The 17,914-nt window shown below is 41.5% G+C and overlaps 1 protein-coding gene across 1 annotated transcript in view; it reads left to right on the top strand.

Moving 5' to 3' along the window:
• Positions 1–17,914, top strand: part of NOD1 (nucleotide binding oligomerization domain containing 1) — a 289,117-nt gene that overhangs the window by 261,581 nt on the left and 9,622 nt on the right. Inside the window, exons 9-10 of the mRNA XM_078663898.1 lie at positions 1,798–1,881; positions 11,442–11,525. Of these exons, the coding sequence (XP_078520024.1) occupies positions 1,798–1,881; positions 11,442–11,525 (168 nt within the window). The remainder of the gene's footprint in view (positions 1–1,797; positions 1,882–11,441; positions 11,526–17,914) is intronic.

The following is a 17,914-nucleotide window of genomic DNA, read 5'->3' as shown; positions in this document are numbered from 1 at the left end:
GGTACCTATGTGTCCTGTCTGTGTGGATCTGAAGGAGGTTAATGTGTTGTGTTCTAGTTCCTTGTGTTTCCTGTCTGTTTCTGTGCTGCAGCTCAGCATGGTAGGTAGTTCAAGAAGCAATGTTGGGACTGTTATCCTTGTCTGGGGGATCAGTATTATAAATTGGAGGAGAAGGCTTTGGAGTGAACTACATAAGTCCTGGTGGAGCCTCTGCCCCTTGCTGGTTCTTTAAGAAACGTCCTTCCTGAACTTGGAGTCTGCTTCTTTACATTAGCTCCTCTGCCCGCACGTTGTGATAGGTGGTGCACATTGAGATGAATATGTGAAGGGACCTATCATGCAGTGCATTGATCATTCACCTCTCCTCAGTCTTACTTGACTGGCATTTAGGTGGACCGAAGATGAGCCCCACATTCTTCTCCTCTCCCTTTAGAAGGCCGGCCAATGTGAGTAGTAGGCGGGATCTAGAAGAATCACAGAGTACGACACAGTCGATCTAAACTCGGATGTGTGTTTCCGATAGTGGGAAACATAGTCTTGAGATGACATGACTGTACCATGCTAGCCAGGGCAGGCCTTTATGTCACCTTATATCATTAATGCTCCCTTCTAAATCTAACACAAAAAAATCCATATGTGATGGATCCTAGGAACCTAGCCAGAAAGATAGTAGGTCCACTTTGTGGTCCTCTGTCGAGTACCAACACAAATAAACTTTTTGACTTTGACTTTGACTTTGACTAGTAGGTCCACCCGATTTGGGTGTGCCTAGAAAGTAAAAGAAAAGAAAAATGTATTTTCTTGAGTCCCCTCACTCACCCAGGGTTGCCCCTAGGTGACATGCTTCATCATTGGGGCCATCCCAAGCATCTACTGCTTGGGGCGTGCTGCGACTTGCGAAGGATACATAGGAGAACTGGATTGTGAATCTATGTGTAGTGCAGTGTATGGGGGACTGGTGTATTGTGCTAGTTTAAAAATACCTAACCAGTAAGCCAATGTTTTTATTTCTGCTTCTAGTAGGTAGAATTAAAAAGGGGTTAGATAAAAGAGAAAAATAACTGTTATGTGGTTAAAGTCCCTAATAATCCGTCAACATGTTTCAAGGTGTCCCCTACACCTTTTCTTCAGGACAACACGGGCACCAGCCCCTTGTGTCCCTGAACCTGCTTGCAAATTGCAACCTGCATTTTTCTACTAGACGCTAGTACATAGCGCCCATAGTTCATTGTTGAAGGCTACAACGCTTGTTAAAGTCCCGACTTACAGGCCCGAACCGCAGGGGAAGGTCTTTAAATAAAATATATCCTAAAGCAGAAGGCCTATAATGCTGGTAAAAATTCCACCCACTAAAGGTAGAATAGTTTAAATGAAACGAGGAGAAACAGAAAAACAAGCATTGAAATATTGGAGAAGGCCTGTAACAGCCATGATTGTCCCACAGCCACTTGATTGTAGGCGGTGCAGCTCTGAACTCTTTACTGTTCAAATATGTCTTAAATTTAGTTTGATACAATTTTTGTTTTGAGACATTCACAAAATGAAATATATATGTAAGCAATGTCTCTTTAAAAGGGTGCTGGGAAAATGTGCCAGGCGTTTGGATCCGTCCCGTTGGCAGGCCTGGCTGTTACTCTTTCCAGCCCCGCAAACCACTCCATGTATTTGTCTCCCCGGAGCTTTTATTGGCCAGAGGCAAACCTGGTGCTTTCATAATCCTTTCTACCCACTTAGCAGCAGCAGCCTGGCAGAACAGAGCCCTGCATTCCTGACTTTTACATGTGCTTGTTTTTGTAGCCTTGCTTGCAATGGCATCTCCACAGAAGGAGGCGAGAGCATCGCAGACGCCCTGCAGCACAACACATCTCTGCGGATACTCTGGTAATTACACGCATGCTTTTTACAGTACATGATCATCTGGGGAAAGCTGCAGCTGTGTTACAATTCTGCATGCTGGAATCAGTGTTTGTCACTATGCGTTCTGCCACTCAGGTGACCCTGTGATGTGTGTGCACAGCTGCTGTACAGATGCAATGGTCAACCAGTTAAGCGATAATTGCAGTTTTAGTGCCTAACCAGTTATATCTCATGATGATTAAAAAAAGTGTATCTTTGATGCTGCAATCAGGATGCTTATATTACAGGCATTACCTAGTGCTTTTCTGTGTTCAGTGAGTGTATATTACTGTCTGTGACCAGAGGAATGTGGAAAAAGTAACTGTTGTGCAGAGAAGTCTCAATACAAAAAGTTACACACGCAAACCTTGTCACCCATTTCTCTTTAACCTATTTAAGTTGACTATGTGTTTATTTCAATTATTAGTTTGTTTGAGAAGACCCTGACCTACCAACGCAAAGGACTCGGTGCTGAATTTAGAATATTCTGTTTGTTAGAAATATTTAGCTTCTGTGTTTACTCAAGGGTTTCACACCACTTTCCCATCATAAATTACACTGAGTTAAAAACTGCAAACACTTGAAAATATTGCCCACCACTTATAAAAGCGCAAAGAAAAAAACAATATTTTTCCACTCCTGCTGTTTCATAATCTCGCAAAAGGGTGTTTGTAGCAAATCAAAGCTTGTGTCGGTACCTTAAAAAACAATCACACCTCCCTGCACGTTTTCCATTTTTTTTAAATAGACATATTTCTGTAAATTTCTTGGACCCTGCAAGGGTAAATCCAAAAGCTTAAATATGTCTACAATCTCCAAATTGTGGCACAAAGAACACAAATTGGACTTTTATTTCACTTGTGGATAGAAGGAAGAAGGTCTAAGCACGAACTGTCTGAAATGTGCAAGGGGCTTGGAACCAGAGAAAACATCCTTTAGAACCTGAGGGTTTAATTGCCACAACAAATAAGACAACGCAGAAGACACACACCACCATCTTCTGACAGTCTGAGTGATGTTTACATGGCCTCCTTCCAATATTTGCAAGCTGCCATCATTTTGAAGGAACCATTAGGGCAACTGTTCGGTGCTATGGTAATGCCTCTCCCCTGCACTGAACAAGCATTTACCCTTCCTTTAGTTGGGGGCAGCCACATGCACACTTTGTTTGTTGTCCACATGTGACTGCAGCTGGATGTAGTAGATGCACTTGTGTGTGAAGTGTTTTATTTGTTCTTTTCAGGCAGGAGCTTGAAATCAGACTCATGCCTTGTTTTTTCAGTGGAAATGTGTAACAACGGTCCTTGACAACAGAGAGATACACTATTGAATAATTATAGGCCACAATCTGCGCTATAATGAACAAGAGTCCAGCCGGACTTCAATTTAATTGATAATGTGATGAGCAGAATATATAAACAAACATTAAGCAGTGGGACACAATCCTGTATCCACCAAGGTTAGACAGACAATTTACAATACAAAAGGGTTAGGGAGTTTCTCAGGCAATTTTGAAAGTGAGCAGCTAATATTTAAATAGAATCAATTAGCTTGGCTCATGTAGAAAAAACGCAATTTAAGCACATAATAGTGAACTGGTGTTTAGACTACATCAACTGTCGACGGCGTTTAGATCCGGTAAGAATTAAGGATCATCATCAGGACAACCAATGTCTTGCCTGAATATGGAAGCCTTGGGTGACACTTTGAGGAGGCATCAGACGTGCTAATTACCTCGAGAGGATGCTGGTGTTTAACTGGCGCGATTCGGCCCCCAGACGAGTGCGGTAGTTCCATCGCGAACTTAAGGTGCCTCATTGTAGGCGTCCACCGCCACGTGGCAAAATCCTCCTTCACCTTACTGCTTCCGGAAATATCCTGCAAATTGGGTGCCTCATTGTAGGCGTCCACCGCCACGCGGTAAAATCCTCCTTCACCTTACTGCTTCCGGAAATATCCTGCAAATTGGAGATCCTTCCAGCAAGCCGCCACATCAACTCACCACAGCAACAGTTGCGATTACCCTTTTCGCGTTAATGTGGCTCCTGAGCCCGGCACCCCCACGTCTTGAATAAACACCAGCATCCTCTCGAGGTAATTGGCACGTCTGATGCCTCCTCGAAGTGTCACCCAAGGCTTCCATATTCAGGCAAGACATTGGTTGTCCTGATGATGATCCTTAATTCTTACCGGATCAAAACGCCGTCGACAGTTGATGTAGTCTAAACACCAGTTCACTATTATGTGCTTAAATTGCGTTTTTTCTACATGAGCCAAGCTAATTGATTCTATTTAAATATTAGCTGCTCACTTTCAAAATTGCCTGAGAAACTCCCTAACCCTTTTGTATTGTAAATTGTCTGTCTAACCTTGGTGGATACAGGATTGTGTCCCACTGCTTAATGTTTGTTTATATATTCTGCTCATCACATTATCAATTAAATTGAAGTCCGGCTGGACTTCTTGTTCATTATAGCGCAGATTGTGGCCTATAATTATTCAATAGTGTATCTCTCTGTTGTGAAGGACCGTTGTTACACATTTATACTAATACCCTTGGTCCTTGCGTACCGAGTGTGTTCCCTTGTCTCTTTAAATAGTTTGTTTTTTCAGTGGAGCATTCTTTCTAAAAGGTTTCCCAAGTGCTAAAATATTGGGCTTGTATTGCTGTAATCACACACAGGTGGTGCCAGGACTAGCAAGAAGGGTGAAGTCCATTTTTTTGGGTGGGGGGGGAATCTTTTGCTCTCCACCCCCCCTCCCCCCTCCTACCCCTGCCCCTACCTCTTCAATTTGTTCTTCCCTGTTGATACTCTCTTTTTCTCCTCTGAGTCGCTACCTCCATTTTAATATTTAGATGTTAGATGTGTATAACCTGTGAACCACCCAGAATTCTGCCGCCTTTAACTTAATGAGAAACGTGCTTGCTCTTGACTGATGTTTTTTTGCTCTGAACTATTGCTTTTTTGACTGCTCCTGCTCATGTAAAGCGCTCTGATACTTCCGGGTCTAGCCAGAGCTATATAAAACCTTATAAATAAATAAATACATTTGTAGGAGCATTAAGGGACGGCACAAATGCGTTTAAGAGTTACTTTGCTGTGGAACAAGAACATACTATAATATCTTCATTTCGAAACCTCTCCCTCATTTATGGCAGTTAGAGGTTGGCAAGAAAATATAAGGTTAACCAAATTATCTAAAAAATGGGGAACTAGTTGTTTCATGCTTTTGGCGCTTTGCTAGGTGCAAGTAAGCCTTCAGTGCCTTCCAATTTTAGAATGAGTTAACTTTAAGGAACTGAATATTGCAGTTCAACAGAAACTCTACCAGAGCCAAGGATCACACATTTAACAATAACTCCCAACAAGAGCCCTTGGAACCAGCTCAGTAAATCATACTATACTTCCTTGACAAGTGGATAACATTGAAAGACAGAAGCCGAGGTGTGCACAGTTCCAGATTACGGAATGTTGTTCCAGATTTCTTTTCAGTAAGAATGTGATGATGTGACGTTTTCAGAAGAAACACTCTGGTCTAAAATGGGCAACTTTCACTTCCTCACCACAATTTATGCATGTGCAGGTACAAACATCTTTACTGCGATCTACACCTTATTGACAATAAAGGCTGTGTAGCAAATCACAAGTTGTCTGTAACATGCAACACAACAATCCACTTGAATTTAACACATTGAGGGTCACAGGTCCACTTGTCTCTTAATTACCATTCTAATGCGGTGGGCTTCAATACCATGAGCTATTTCCTGTTCCTGATGTGGTCAGTCTCAATACCATGAGCTATTTTCTGGTCCTGATCTGGTCATCCTCAGTGCCATGAGCTATTTCGAGCTCCAGGGAGTGAGCTTGACACCATCTACTTTTCTATTTGCATTTATTTACTTTGCTGGCTTGCCGGTGCAGTATTGCTGTTGTTTAGCTGCCTTTGTGTGGTTCAGATAGCATTGTTAAAGGATGGAGGCGCCTCATAATGGCATATAGGTCTTAGGGTTCACTAACTATGTTACCCTGAAATGCGGCTTCTTAAGATTGACTATTTACATTTTGAAAATATTGCAGTTCAGACCTGTTAATGCCTTTAATACATCTTTCTTAAAAGTAAAAAAATTAAAGCCTCCCCTACCATCTTCTCTTAAAAGAGTATTTGAAAATATCAGGCTTTCACATGCTTTTGCCTTCTTACTCCCAGGATAGTGTTATGCAATCTCAGTTAAGGAAAAATAAAAGTGCGGATTTGCTTGCGGCAGTGTTCCAGATAACAGACAGCTTGGTACATTTCTTCCTCTCTCATAACTGTGCCGTCTCTAGATGCTGCAGGACATTTTCCACCTTCTTTTCTAATAGCATCCAGCTAATTGGAGCTAAAATATCCCTGAAATTCTGTTTTCAGATTATGTCCGTATAGTGCATGCTTACAATGGTGAGCAAGAATCTCGTTCCCTAGACAAGACATTCTAGGGTGACTGCCTGCACACCAAGGTCCAGACCACCAATTCCTTTCAGCCTTTCATTATACCCTTCATCCTTAATCACATTTAGGGCCATATGTAGGTAATCCCTATTTACCGATTCTAAAATACCGAATTTTACCGATTGGGTATTTCAGAAACAGTAAATAGTATGTAGATAAAAATTCGGTAAATTTTACCGAATCTGTAATATTCAGTATTACCGATAAGGTATTTACTGATTCAGTAATTCCCATTCATTCCTATGGGCCAGGAGGCCCACAGGAATGAATGGGAAGCCATTCACTATTACCGATTCGGTAAATACCGAATCGGTAATAGGGGGAACATATTCAAGGGTGGCAGGGTGTCACATTGACACCCTGTTGCACCCCTGAATCGTGCTTGTGTGCACATGTGGCACACATACATGCCCTAAGTGCATGTATGTCTGCCGCATCGCACTTTTCAAAAAGCACAAATTTACTTTTTGAATGGTTTTCGATATTTACCACCAACTTGTAGTTGGTGATAAAAAACGAATCCTTAAATCACAAATGCACTCACTTGAGTGCTCCCTACATTGAGGATTCGGTAATTTACCGCTTCGGTATCTTAAGGATTCGGTAATTTACCGATTCCTTAAATTACCGAATCGGTAAATTACCGAATCCTTATTTATACCCACCTACATTGGAAAAAGCTAAATACTGGTCGGTAACGGCAAATTTACCGATTTTCGTCCGTTACCGACCGGTATTTTCCTACCTACATGTGGCCCTTAGTCTTTTTAATTCCGGCTAGTAGAGGCATTTGTTCCTTAATTCAGTACAACAGTAAGGTAATAAGAAGGAGGCTTGGGAAAAGCTTTTTGTCATATGATAGTAAGGTTTGAAATGGGATGTTTCGCAGAGCATAAAGTTCCTGTACGGTGCACTACAGAGGATCTGGGTCAGCACGCTTACCTGTATGAGTGCTTAAACTATGCAAAGTATAAGTAGCAGAGAGTTCACCCTCTGACATTATTTCTAGCTGAATTAAGCAGATACAAAAAGTGTGCCAGTTAAAATGCATGAAAACAATATTGAAATATTGACTTTGTCTTTGCTTACTTCTCTGCTGGCTGCAGTGGGACTGCTATTTAGAATCACAATAGAAAAACACCACAGCAGACATGGTCACCTTTTTATAAGGTCCAATGTGTTTATAGTCATCTCATGCCAAAGCCAGCATCAGGGTTGCTGGTCGATAATGAGTCTCACCTTGTATTTCATTTTGCTGAGAATTGGTGAAAACCTTTTACAATGAGATGCATCCTACACAGTTACCCCATCCAGGCCTGAATGAAGAGGAGGTATCACTCTGTATTTGATGAGGCTCGCCTTGTAACCATACATGACCCCTCCACTTTGGGCAATGATACACCCACGAAATCGACCTATACCGGGGATTGATTCCCTTCCTTTATTAGATCCCTCGTTTCCGCCCCAAGGCTCTATCTATTTTAAGTTCTTCATCATATGCTTTGCAGAGGTCCATCTTCAATACTATAATCCAATCTCAGACTGTTTTGGTAAACCTTGGCTAGTGACATACTAAGGTACATCCAATGTAAATTGAGAGGAATCTTGGCAACAATGCTGGACCGGTAGGACAGTTGTGAAATTAGTAAAACCTTCCTTACAAACATAAAAGCAAGCAGATTTAAAGAGATTGTTCTAAAGATGGACGTGGGCTCAGCGTATGAAATGCTGTTGAGTGGTCTAGTAGCCTTTGACCTCCAGTATCAGTGGAAAGGAGTTTTTACTCCAAGATCTAGGAGACAAACAAATGTACAGGAATAGAATTGTTTTATATTACATAGTATTGTATTTTATTGTAATAGCATTTATATAGCGCTTACTACCCCTGACAAGGTGTTGAAGCGCTTTTTCTGTGAGTAGCACGCTACTCCGGGACCCATAAAGGATTAATGTTGAATTAGTATAGTGAAATATGAAAGTAATTTGAGTGGTGGAAAGGTTAGTCAGTTATTTGGATTCAGAAGGATAGCGGAGGGATAGAAGAGGGGAAAATGTTTGCGTTTATATAGCGCTTGTTACCTCTGATGGGGTGTTGTAGGGCTTTATTGGCGAATAGCATACTACTCTGGAACCCATAAAGGATTAGTGGTGAATTAGTATAGTGAAATATGAAAGTAATTTGAGTGGTGGATATTAGTCAGTTATTTGGATTGAGAAGGATAGTGGAGGGATTGAAGAGGGGAAAACGGTTTGCATTTATATAGCGCTTGTTACCCCTGATTGTGTGTTGGAGTGCTTTTTTGGTGAGTTGCTCGCTACTCCGGAACCCATAAAGGATTAGTGGTGAATTAGTATAGTGATATATGAAAGTAATTTGAGTGGTGGATATGTTAGTTATTTGGATTGATAAGGGTAGGGGAGGGATAGAAGAGGGAAAAAGGTTTGCATTTATATAGTGCTTATTACCCCAGATGAGGTGTTGAATTGCTTTTTCGGCGAGTAGCACGCTACTCCGGAACCCATAAAGGATTAGTGGTGAATTAGTATAGTGATATATGAAAGTAATTTGAGTGGTGGATATGTTAGTTATTTGGATTGATAAGGGTAGGCGAGGGATAGAAGAGGGAAAAAGGTTTGCATTTATATAGTGCTTATTACCCCATATGAGGTGTTGAAGTGCTTTTTCGGCGAGTAGCACGCTACTCTGGAACCCATAAAGGATTAGTGGTGAATTAGTATAGTGAAATATGAAATTTGAGAAATGGACATGTTAGTTTTTTATTGTGATTGAAAAGTATAGTGGAGGGATAGAAGAGTGAAGAATTTAGACTTTTTTTATCATAGTAATGGTATGGGGTTTGGGCTGGATATGAGAGTGGATGTAGAGGATATATTGATGGAGGTATAGTGTGAGAAATAGGATAGTGCATTAGAAACAGTAGTAGAAAGAGTTTTGAGGTGAGTCAGAGAGTTGAGGTAGGAGATTTATTGAGAGAGGCATAGGGTGAGAAATAGGGTAGTGCATTGGATATGCTGAATTAAAAGTGATAAATATATAGATGCATAAGTACATGGAAAGTATATAGATGCATAAAGGAAGTCAGTATATGTAGATTAAAGATAATGATAGAGGTATAGGGGGAGAAATGGGGTAGTGCATTGAACATGCTTTTTTAGGAGAAAAGTAGTAAATATATAGATCCAAGTACATTGAAGGTATATAGATGCATAAATGAAGTAAGTATATATAGGTTAAAGATGCATTAGATGAACTCTGGTTTTCAAGTGTTGTTGTACTCACTTTTTTTAACATAATTATTCTACATGTTTATACAAAGCAATACACATATAAAGGTACATATCTATAGTACAAAAACATGATTATATACATACAGCTATACTGTATATTTCTGATTGTGTATGGTGCTTATGTGGGAAAGAGCCAATTCTTGAGTACTTTTCTGAAGATAAAGTGGTTTTCCGTGGATCTTATGTTGGGGGGTAAAGAGTTTCATAGTGTGGCTGCTTGAACAGAGAAGGATGGCCCACCCATGGCTTTTTCTTGTATCTTGGGATTTTGAGGCGAGGTACCACTCTAGAGCAGAGGTTCCTTTGTTTGTGTTTGGTGATTTTATTCCTGATGAAGAGTAGTCCCATTCCATATATCGCTTTGTGGGTGATACAAAGCAGCTTGAAGGTGGATCTTCTGGCAACTGGTAACCAAAGCAGGGCTTTCAAGGTAGGGGAGATGTGGTCTTGCGGTTTGATATGCAAGAGTAGTCTGGAAGCCGAGTTCTGAATCTGTTGTAGTCTTTTCATGGCCGTTAAGGCTGATCCATGGTAGAGGCTATTGGCGTAATCTAGTTTGGACAGAACAAGGGAGATGGTAGCTTGGACCCAGTGTAGAAATCCCAAATGGGGGAAGAGTTGTTGCAGAGTTTTTATAGTAACAAAGTTTGATCTTGCTAATTTGTCCACTACATGAAGCCAAAAAGAAACTGAACGCTAACTACTTGATAAATAAATTATAAACTTCTCACCCTTCTGGGCCGAATGCTACGGCCAGAGGCAAAATTATGTTTATGAGGAAGTTTGGGGTATATTCCTGGACATTTACGATTTGTATAGTCTGCAGCACCATATTAGAATATTTGTTTTGATATTACTAGTTGTTTTTCTCTACGTATGAGAGCTATCGCATAGCTAAGGTCTATAAATTATTAAAAAATAAGATGATATATCACGGGGCAGTGAACCAAAAATATTGATTATGTGCCATCATTTCTCAACCCTCAATATTTCTTCTTGAGTATGCCATGACGTACTCAGTCTTGAGCATTCTTCCTCGAAGATGCCCAAGACTGGAGACATTCCTGTGTTTGAAAATAATCATCTGAGTTAAAGCTTAAGGTAGTAAATAAGACGGTGAGTATAAAATGTAGATGGTGGTTCAATTGCTTGTATTTTTAAATGAATATAATGATGTATCTTTAGGATCCATTTAAGAAACTTCAACAACCAAGATTTAGGAATGAGGCAGGATTTAACTGTAGTGTACCAGGACTACTAGCATAGGCACAAGATTGCTGTAGGAGCCCAATAACATTTCTTCCAGGCATTACAGGTGTCCACCGGGACATTTGTATGCCTCCGTTGGCACCAATGAAGACTTTGGATAAAGCATCTTATGGGCAGCACATTGAAAAGAATGTTTATGCATGGACTCCATTGAGAGATAGTCTGTGTAGAAACCAGGGCCATCCAACCTTGTGTAGGATATCTGGAGTGTAGCTGCTGTTCTATGGCTCTGTGTAAAGCTCTCTCAAAAGAAACAGAAACAATTGAGGTAGTTTTGCAAAAAAAAGTAAAAGTGTATTTCTATACCCGAGTACTCTGTATCACTTAAAAGCGGTGCAGAAACTCAACATGTCTGTACCCAGTTGAGATGCTTTTGACATTTACTATAGTATGTATCAGTACACAAAAGTAGACATATATATATATATTTGCTCCTAAGCAATGTAATTTACTGAAATCCTTTGTCTCCAAACTAGGCTGACTGAAAATAAACTCAATGATGAGGTTGCCGAGCGCTTCGCTGAAATGCTGAAAATCAACCGGACTTTGAAAAACCTCTGGTGAGTACAAGGTCTCTTGATGGTTTTTTTGGAGACATCACAAAGGAAAGTAATTGAATGTAGTTGTAGTCTTGAGATCAATTATTGAGATTTATATGAGAGAAAGTGCCCCCTGCCGTACATTATAAGGATATTGCAAGTCACTGAGGAGTTCCATGACCACATAGAGGAACAAGGCCGAAGGCCGATTTTCTTCATAAGCTATGGAACTCTGAGATGACAGGTAGCTTCATTATCATGCACAGCAGGTTGTAATTTATTTCTTGTAATACACGGTCAAACTATCACTTTCCCCACACCCCTCAAAGCTTTGGTGCATAGCTCTATCATTTGAAAAAGAGAGCATTTTTGCAAATATGAAGAATAACAATAGAATCTCTAGTTCTCTAGTGCAAAATTGAATTAAAAAAAAAACTTGTTAGATATTTGTTGCAATCAGATATTTGAATCAGTATAATATAAACCAATTTTTTTTTAAAGCCCCAGTATCACGGAATGAGTAGACACAGGCAGAAAGAGTCTAACTTTTCTATATTTACCTAAGGAGTGTATAAAAACATATTGCCTTAAATATCAGCTTTCTGCTTGTTAATGTAGAGCTAGAAAAACAAAGCAGAATGAAGAAAAGCCTTGTATCATTTTCCTTCTTTAAACTACTGCTTTAATTATGTTTGTTATCTGACCTGCCTTTCCCCTCAGCTGTTGGCTCTGGCAGCAGGCATTGTGACATCAGAACTCAACTGCAATAAGTTTGTGCAGCTGAATTCTGTCATTTTTTTATTATAGATAACTGAGTGCTTCAGAAGTCGCCAATTATAAAGAGTTTTGAAACTGGCTTATAATACGGGAATTGCAGAATCCCATGTATTATATATGAGATGATTGATCAGAGAAGGGGCTGTGGTGCAGTGAAAACTGTAGAGCACCTCAGACCAGAGAGCACAGCCTGGTTTATGTCAAACAGCTAAACCTCTGGAACCTCTTAGCCCACTGCTCGGAAGCAAAAGGATTTATTATATTTGCAAAAGTTCATCATTAAAAGCAAACCAGTTTAATTTCTTAAGACTGACTGCCTAAAAGGAACTCACAGTATGTTAACCTCTTCGACGCTCATGGCGAGCCCAGCTCCTCATGAGTCACAGTGGAGCGGTGCTCATGGCGAGCTGGGTTCGTCATGACGGCTGCTCGCCGCCCACACACGATTAATTCCCTGCCTGTGCGAGAGAATTAATCAGTGGGCGGGGTTGTGGTGAGCCCAGCTCATCATGAGCACAGCTCCACTGTGACTCATGATGAGCTGGGCTCGTCACGAGCACTGCGGCGCCGTGCTCAACCCCCAGCCACCCCCGCACCGTGGGGGAATTACCCCCGCAGCAAAGGGGTTAAAGAAATCTAGGGGAGTGATATTCATGCAGATGTTTGGGGAGAAGTGTAGTGTAAGGGCATTGACTTTCTGATCCTGGACCTGTGCTCGCCAAGATGGCTCCAGTCAATGTGGCACTAAGCAGTAGCAGCTGTTGACCCTCAAATCACCCAATACCTATTGAACCAGGGGATTCATGGGGGTTCTCATCCCAAAACATTTTTTAAAAATTAGCTGAAACAATACATTTTACTGCACATTGTGCTATAACGCCAAAGATCTTGATGGAACATGCAGTAATCTTTCTGATACTATTCATGGGTGTTGGAAGTTTACCTGCAAAAAGTTTTTGGGCGAAAATGGCACCACAGTGCATCTTACAGCATCGTTTCCCTGAAATAGTTGTAAAACATCTTGGATGATGCTGGCAGTCCAGTAAACACAATTTAACATGGAAGGTCATTTTGAACAGCACCTTTCTTTTTTTTCTCTTATGTCTCATCCCACCCTTTCCCCTGTCTTGTACTTGGAAGAGACAGAGTCAAAATACCAAATGCAGGCATCTCACAGTCTCATGCTATGGCCACCAGAGCACGTGATCCTGCTAGAGAGGTTGAGAGAGGCTGGGGTTGATGGCTCAGCCCTGCTCTGGTTCCACTCCTTTCTCAGAGACAGGAAACAGGCTGTATCCCTCCCCCCTTTTCAATCTGCTTTTTCCCCAGTCCCTCACGGTGTACCCCAGGGTTCTTCTATCAGTCCGATTCTCTTTAACCGCATGCGTGCGGGCGGAATTCCGCCCGTACGCTGGGATTTACTCATTCCCATGTTTCATGACGAGCTGGGCTCGTCATGAGCGTGCGAGGAGGCTACCTCATGACGAGCCCAGCTCGTCATGAGCGTCGAAGGGGTTAATGTTTACTTATTACCACTGGTCACCCTCATTAAATCACATAACATGACCACAGTAAACTACGCAGACGATACCCAGCTTATCTTTTCCTGGGAGGGTGAAGACTCTATTACCTTAGAAGCCTTCCACGACTGCCTGAGAGATACCGCTGGCTGGTTACACCATAACTCCCTCCAATTCAACTCCTCTAAAACCGAGGTCCTGTTCTGTCCAGCAAGCCGCATACCTCGCCTTCTGCCTACTGATTTCTGGCCTCCGGAAAATCCAGACAACCCGCCACCTGTGGCCAGTGTTCGGAATTTGGGGGTCATGCTGAATAACAAACTGAGCATGGAAACACAGGTATCAAGAACAGTCGCTACCTGCTCGGCCCTTATACGATCACTACGTAAAATCCTGCCACTACTTCCACTACCCACAAGAGCACAGATAGTCAGGTGTACCATTCTTAGTCGCCTTGACTATTGCAATGCTCTCCTACTCAACTCCCCCTTGGTACTGCTGGACAGACTCCAACGTGTCCAGTCAGCAGCAGCTAAACTGGCCCTCGGATGGACCAGGAGATCCTCCACCACGGCTGCCCTGGCCGAGCTTCACTGGCTTCCCTTGAAGCAACGTATTGCCTTCAAGTCTCTCTGCTTGGTCTTTAAGGCATTACACGGGCTAGGACCTAGACCTCTACAACGGATGTTTACCTGGTACACACCAACCAGAGCTCTGCGATCTGCGACCGCCCGACTTGTAATAGTACCCAGATTCAAGAGAGCCAGGATCGGGGGAAGATCGTTTCGAGTGGCGGCTGCAAAGCTCTGGAACAGTCTGCCCGCTGACATTCGTCACACTTCACAGCTCCTGCCTTTCCGGAAACTAATAAAGACTTGGCTCTTCCCCTAGATCCCCCCTCCACGACCACCCCCCTAATCAAACTCCCACTGCTTCTATTTTCAGGAGTAAGCCTCTCAGCGCCAGGATGCCTGCCAGGTGACAGTTGCGCTCTATAAATGTTTTAAATAAATAAATTGTGCAGGTTAAGGTGAGCTTACTGCCTGAGATAGCTGACAAACTACACCAACCTTACTTCACTAGTGATTATTATCAGACTTCAGTTTTGCATATTCATGTATCCATATATTTGTAAGTTAAATAATTTTGTTCCCAAGAATTAACTTGTCCATTTATAAAAATACACACATTTTGCTATCATATACAAGCTTTTAACTTTGGGAAAGAGACTACATTTCCAAAGAAAAAAGCTTTTTATTTTCATGACAATTGTTGTCCCTCAATACTAGCATTTTGTATTGTTAATTAATAAGTGTTTAATGACTTAATATTAGTTTGTCATGTCACCAACTACTCATTTGATTTATACTTCTTCCAAATGTAGATAGATTCTACATTGTGTGCCCATATATAACTATCTCAGGGGTGAACACTATATGTTAAATAGTGCCATTATAAGCATTTTATGAGAATTGGACCCAGAATATGCTAAGAAGTAGCACAGTTATACCTGGGGTGGACAGGGTTATGTAAAGGTATATTGTATGCTGAGTTATGTTGCGTTGTTTTACGGTGTGTTATGTTATGTTGCAATACGTTGCGTTATTTTGTGTTACATTATGTTATGTTGCATTACGTTATGGTACATTGTTATGCTGCATTAAGTTCCATTATGTTATGTTACAGTATGTTATGTTGCATTGCATTACGTATGTTAAGTTGCATTGTGTTAAGTTGCATTGTGTCATACAAGTTTAAAGAGTACACTACCAACCTATCATTCGGGAGGGTATCATGTCGCTGAGCAGGTGTGAGCCTAGACAAATCTAGGAGCTAATGGGACTACTCAAAAAGCTAGGTCTTAAGGTTCTTGTGAAACTCAAAAAGTGAATGGGAGGCTCTTATATGTAGCAGCAGGTAGTTCCACTTTTGAGGAGGGATATGGGAGAAGACTGAATGGCTGAAACTGGTTTTCTCTATGTGTGGGATTTGCACAAGTAGGAGTCCAGATGAACAGAGCTATAAGGCAGGTTTGAAAAAGCAGAAGCGAATGTTGAGATATGCTGAGCCAGTGTAACAAAGTGCCATGAAAGAATTGGTGAGGAGTTTGAATTGTGCTTGTTTGTGTGTGGGGAGCCAGTGGAGCTCCTGCAGGTGTGGTGTGATGTGACTGCAGCGTGGGAGGTTGAGAGTGATTATGACCACCAAGTTCTAAATGTCTGCAGCCTTCTGGTGATTTTTATGTTGATCCCGGCATAGAGGGTGTTCCCGTAGTCCAGCTTGCTTGTGACAAGGGCTGTGTTCCAGGTTCTGATTGGAAGCCATTTGAAAATGTTCTTCAGCAACTTCAGGGTATCGAAGAATGGTGTGACCATGGTGTTGACTTGGGGCGTCTTGTGAAGTTTGCTTTGAAGATGATCCTGAAGTTCTTGGGAAATGTGGTGGTGGTCCTAACACTTTTGGTCATCCAGTGGAGTCCCACAGTGAAGTGTTCTTCCCACAATCAAAATATCGGTTTTGTTGTTGACCAGCTTTAGACATTTGGTCTTCCTCTAGTGAGCGATTTCATTCACACAGGCATTGAAATTGATCTGATTACTTGACAGTGAGGGAGAGAACAAGCTGTGTGTCGTCAACGTAGGAGAAGATGTTGATGTTGTGAGAGTAGTTGATGCTGTCTAGAGGGATCGTGTATGCTTTGAAGAGGGTCGGGCTCAGGGAGGATCCTTGTGGAACTCCACAGATGAGGTGTCAGTCGTCTGCGGTGTATTGTACCAAGCTGACCGACTGCATCCTTCTAGTCAGGAAGAAGCAGATCCATTGCAGTTTGAGTTCTGATGTCTTATAGGAGTTGGATGAGGACAGAGTGGGATGCCCACAAAATGGCAAGCATTACCACCTTAATGTCGGAACCACCATAATAACACAGTTGGGTGCCATCATGCCAAGGGTGGCTGCAATGCCAGTAGCTACTATCATTTGCCAGAGCAAAATATTATTCTAAAGGCGGTTATCAGGGGTAGGTAAAATAAGCATTTTATGTGGAATGCACTTGCCCAGTATCTTGCATGAAAACTGAATTTCAGATGACACCTCACACGAGATACCAGTTGAAGACTGGTTAAACCAGAAATTCTCTTAGACGTGGTCTTATAGGTCTTGCTAGACATTTTCTATACAAATCACCATCCTGCTGGTGAAAATGTTGGGGAATAATGAGGAACCAAAATTATGATATTTTTACAATGATTTATCATTTAGTTTGGGCTATTTTTCTGCAAATCATATCAGTGTGTATTATTATTATTGGTATTTAATATTTGTAAAGTATGCGATTACTACAAATGTTGTCCTGGCACTAGTGACCACAATGCATGAGCACTACATAAAAAAGTCAATCATTCCTTAAATATGTTTTTACTTCAGATCAGTTTTATTATTATGATAGAACATAAACACATACCACAGTACAAGGCATATAGCAGACAGCAGCTGGAGGTAATCTGTACATTGATAAAGAGGAGAGTCATTGAGAGCAACAGGCAGCTGGCCGCACATATCTAGCATCCTAAAGACCGAGCACAGAGACGTAATTCAATTAGAAAGTAATGACTGTGTTAGAAGGAGCAGACAAACACTTTACTCAAGGTAACATATATTCATGTTTGTAATTTCTTTCTAATGGATTATTAGTTAGAGAGGCACCCCAGCTCGAGAAGGAGTTCCAGGCCTTAGATAGCCTGAAAGTGGAAGGTCTGCCACCCTGTTGGGGTTTCCTTGCCTTTTCTACCACTAAAAGAAAAGCCAGTTAAATACACCCCAGTTTTGTGAAATTCGCATGTAGCCTGCATAATAAGAAATGTGTCATAGCCTAGTCGTGGTCCACATGCAACATTCTCCACAACAGATGAAGCAGAAGCTACTACTGCTACAGCAGGAAGGCTTTCAATAACAACCAAATGAAAGTCAGGGAAGGACATCAGCCTTCCTGTGCTGGTCTGCCAATAGGCTACTTACACATTACATGTTACCAACTGAATCAGGTGAGTAGCCGACTTCTTCTACCATGTGCGAGTTTTACAACTTGGGCCATACATTAGAGCATGTGAGCTC

Source organism: Lissotriton helveticus, chromosome 10, assembly GCF_964261635.1.
Source record: "Lissotriton helveticus chromosome 10, aLisHel1.1, whole genome shotgun sequence".
Taxonomy (NCBI): domain Eukaryota; kingdom Metazoa; phylum Chordata; class Amphibia; order Caudata; family Salamandridae; genus Lissotriton; species Lissotriton helveticus.
Note: the sequence above shows the minus strand (reverse complement) of the source record. Positions and strands in the feature narration are given on the sequence as shown.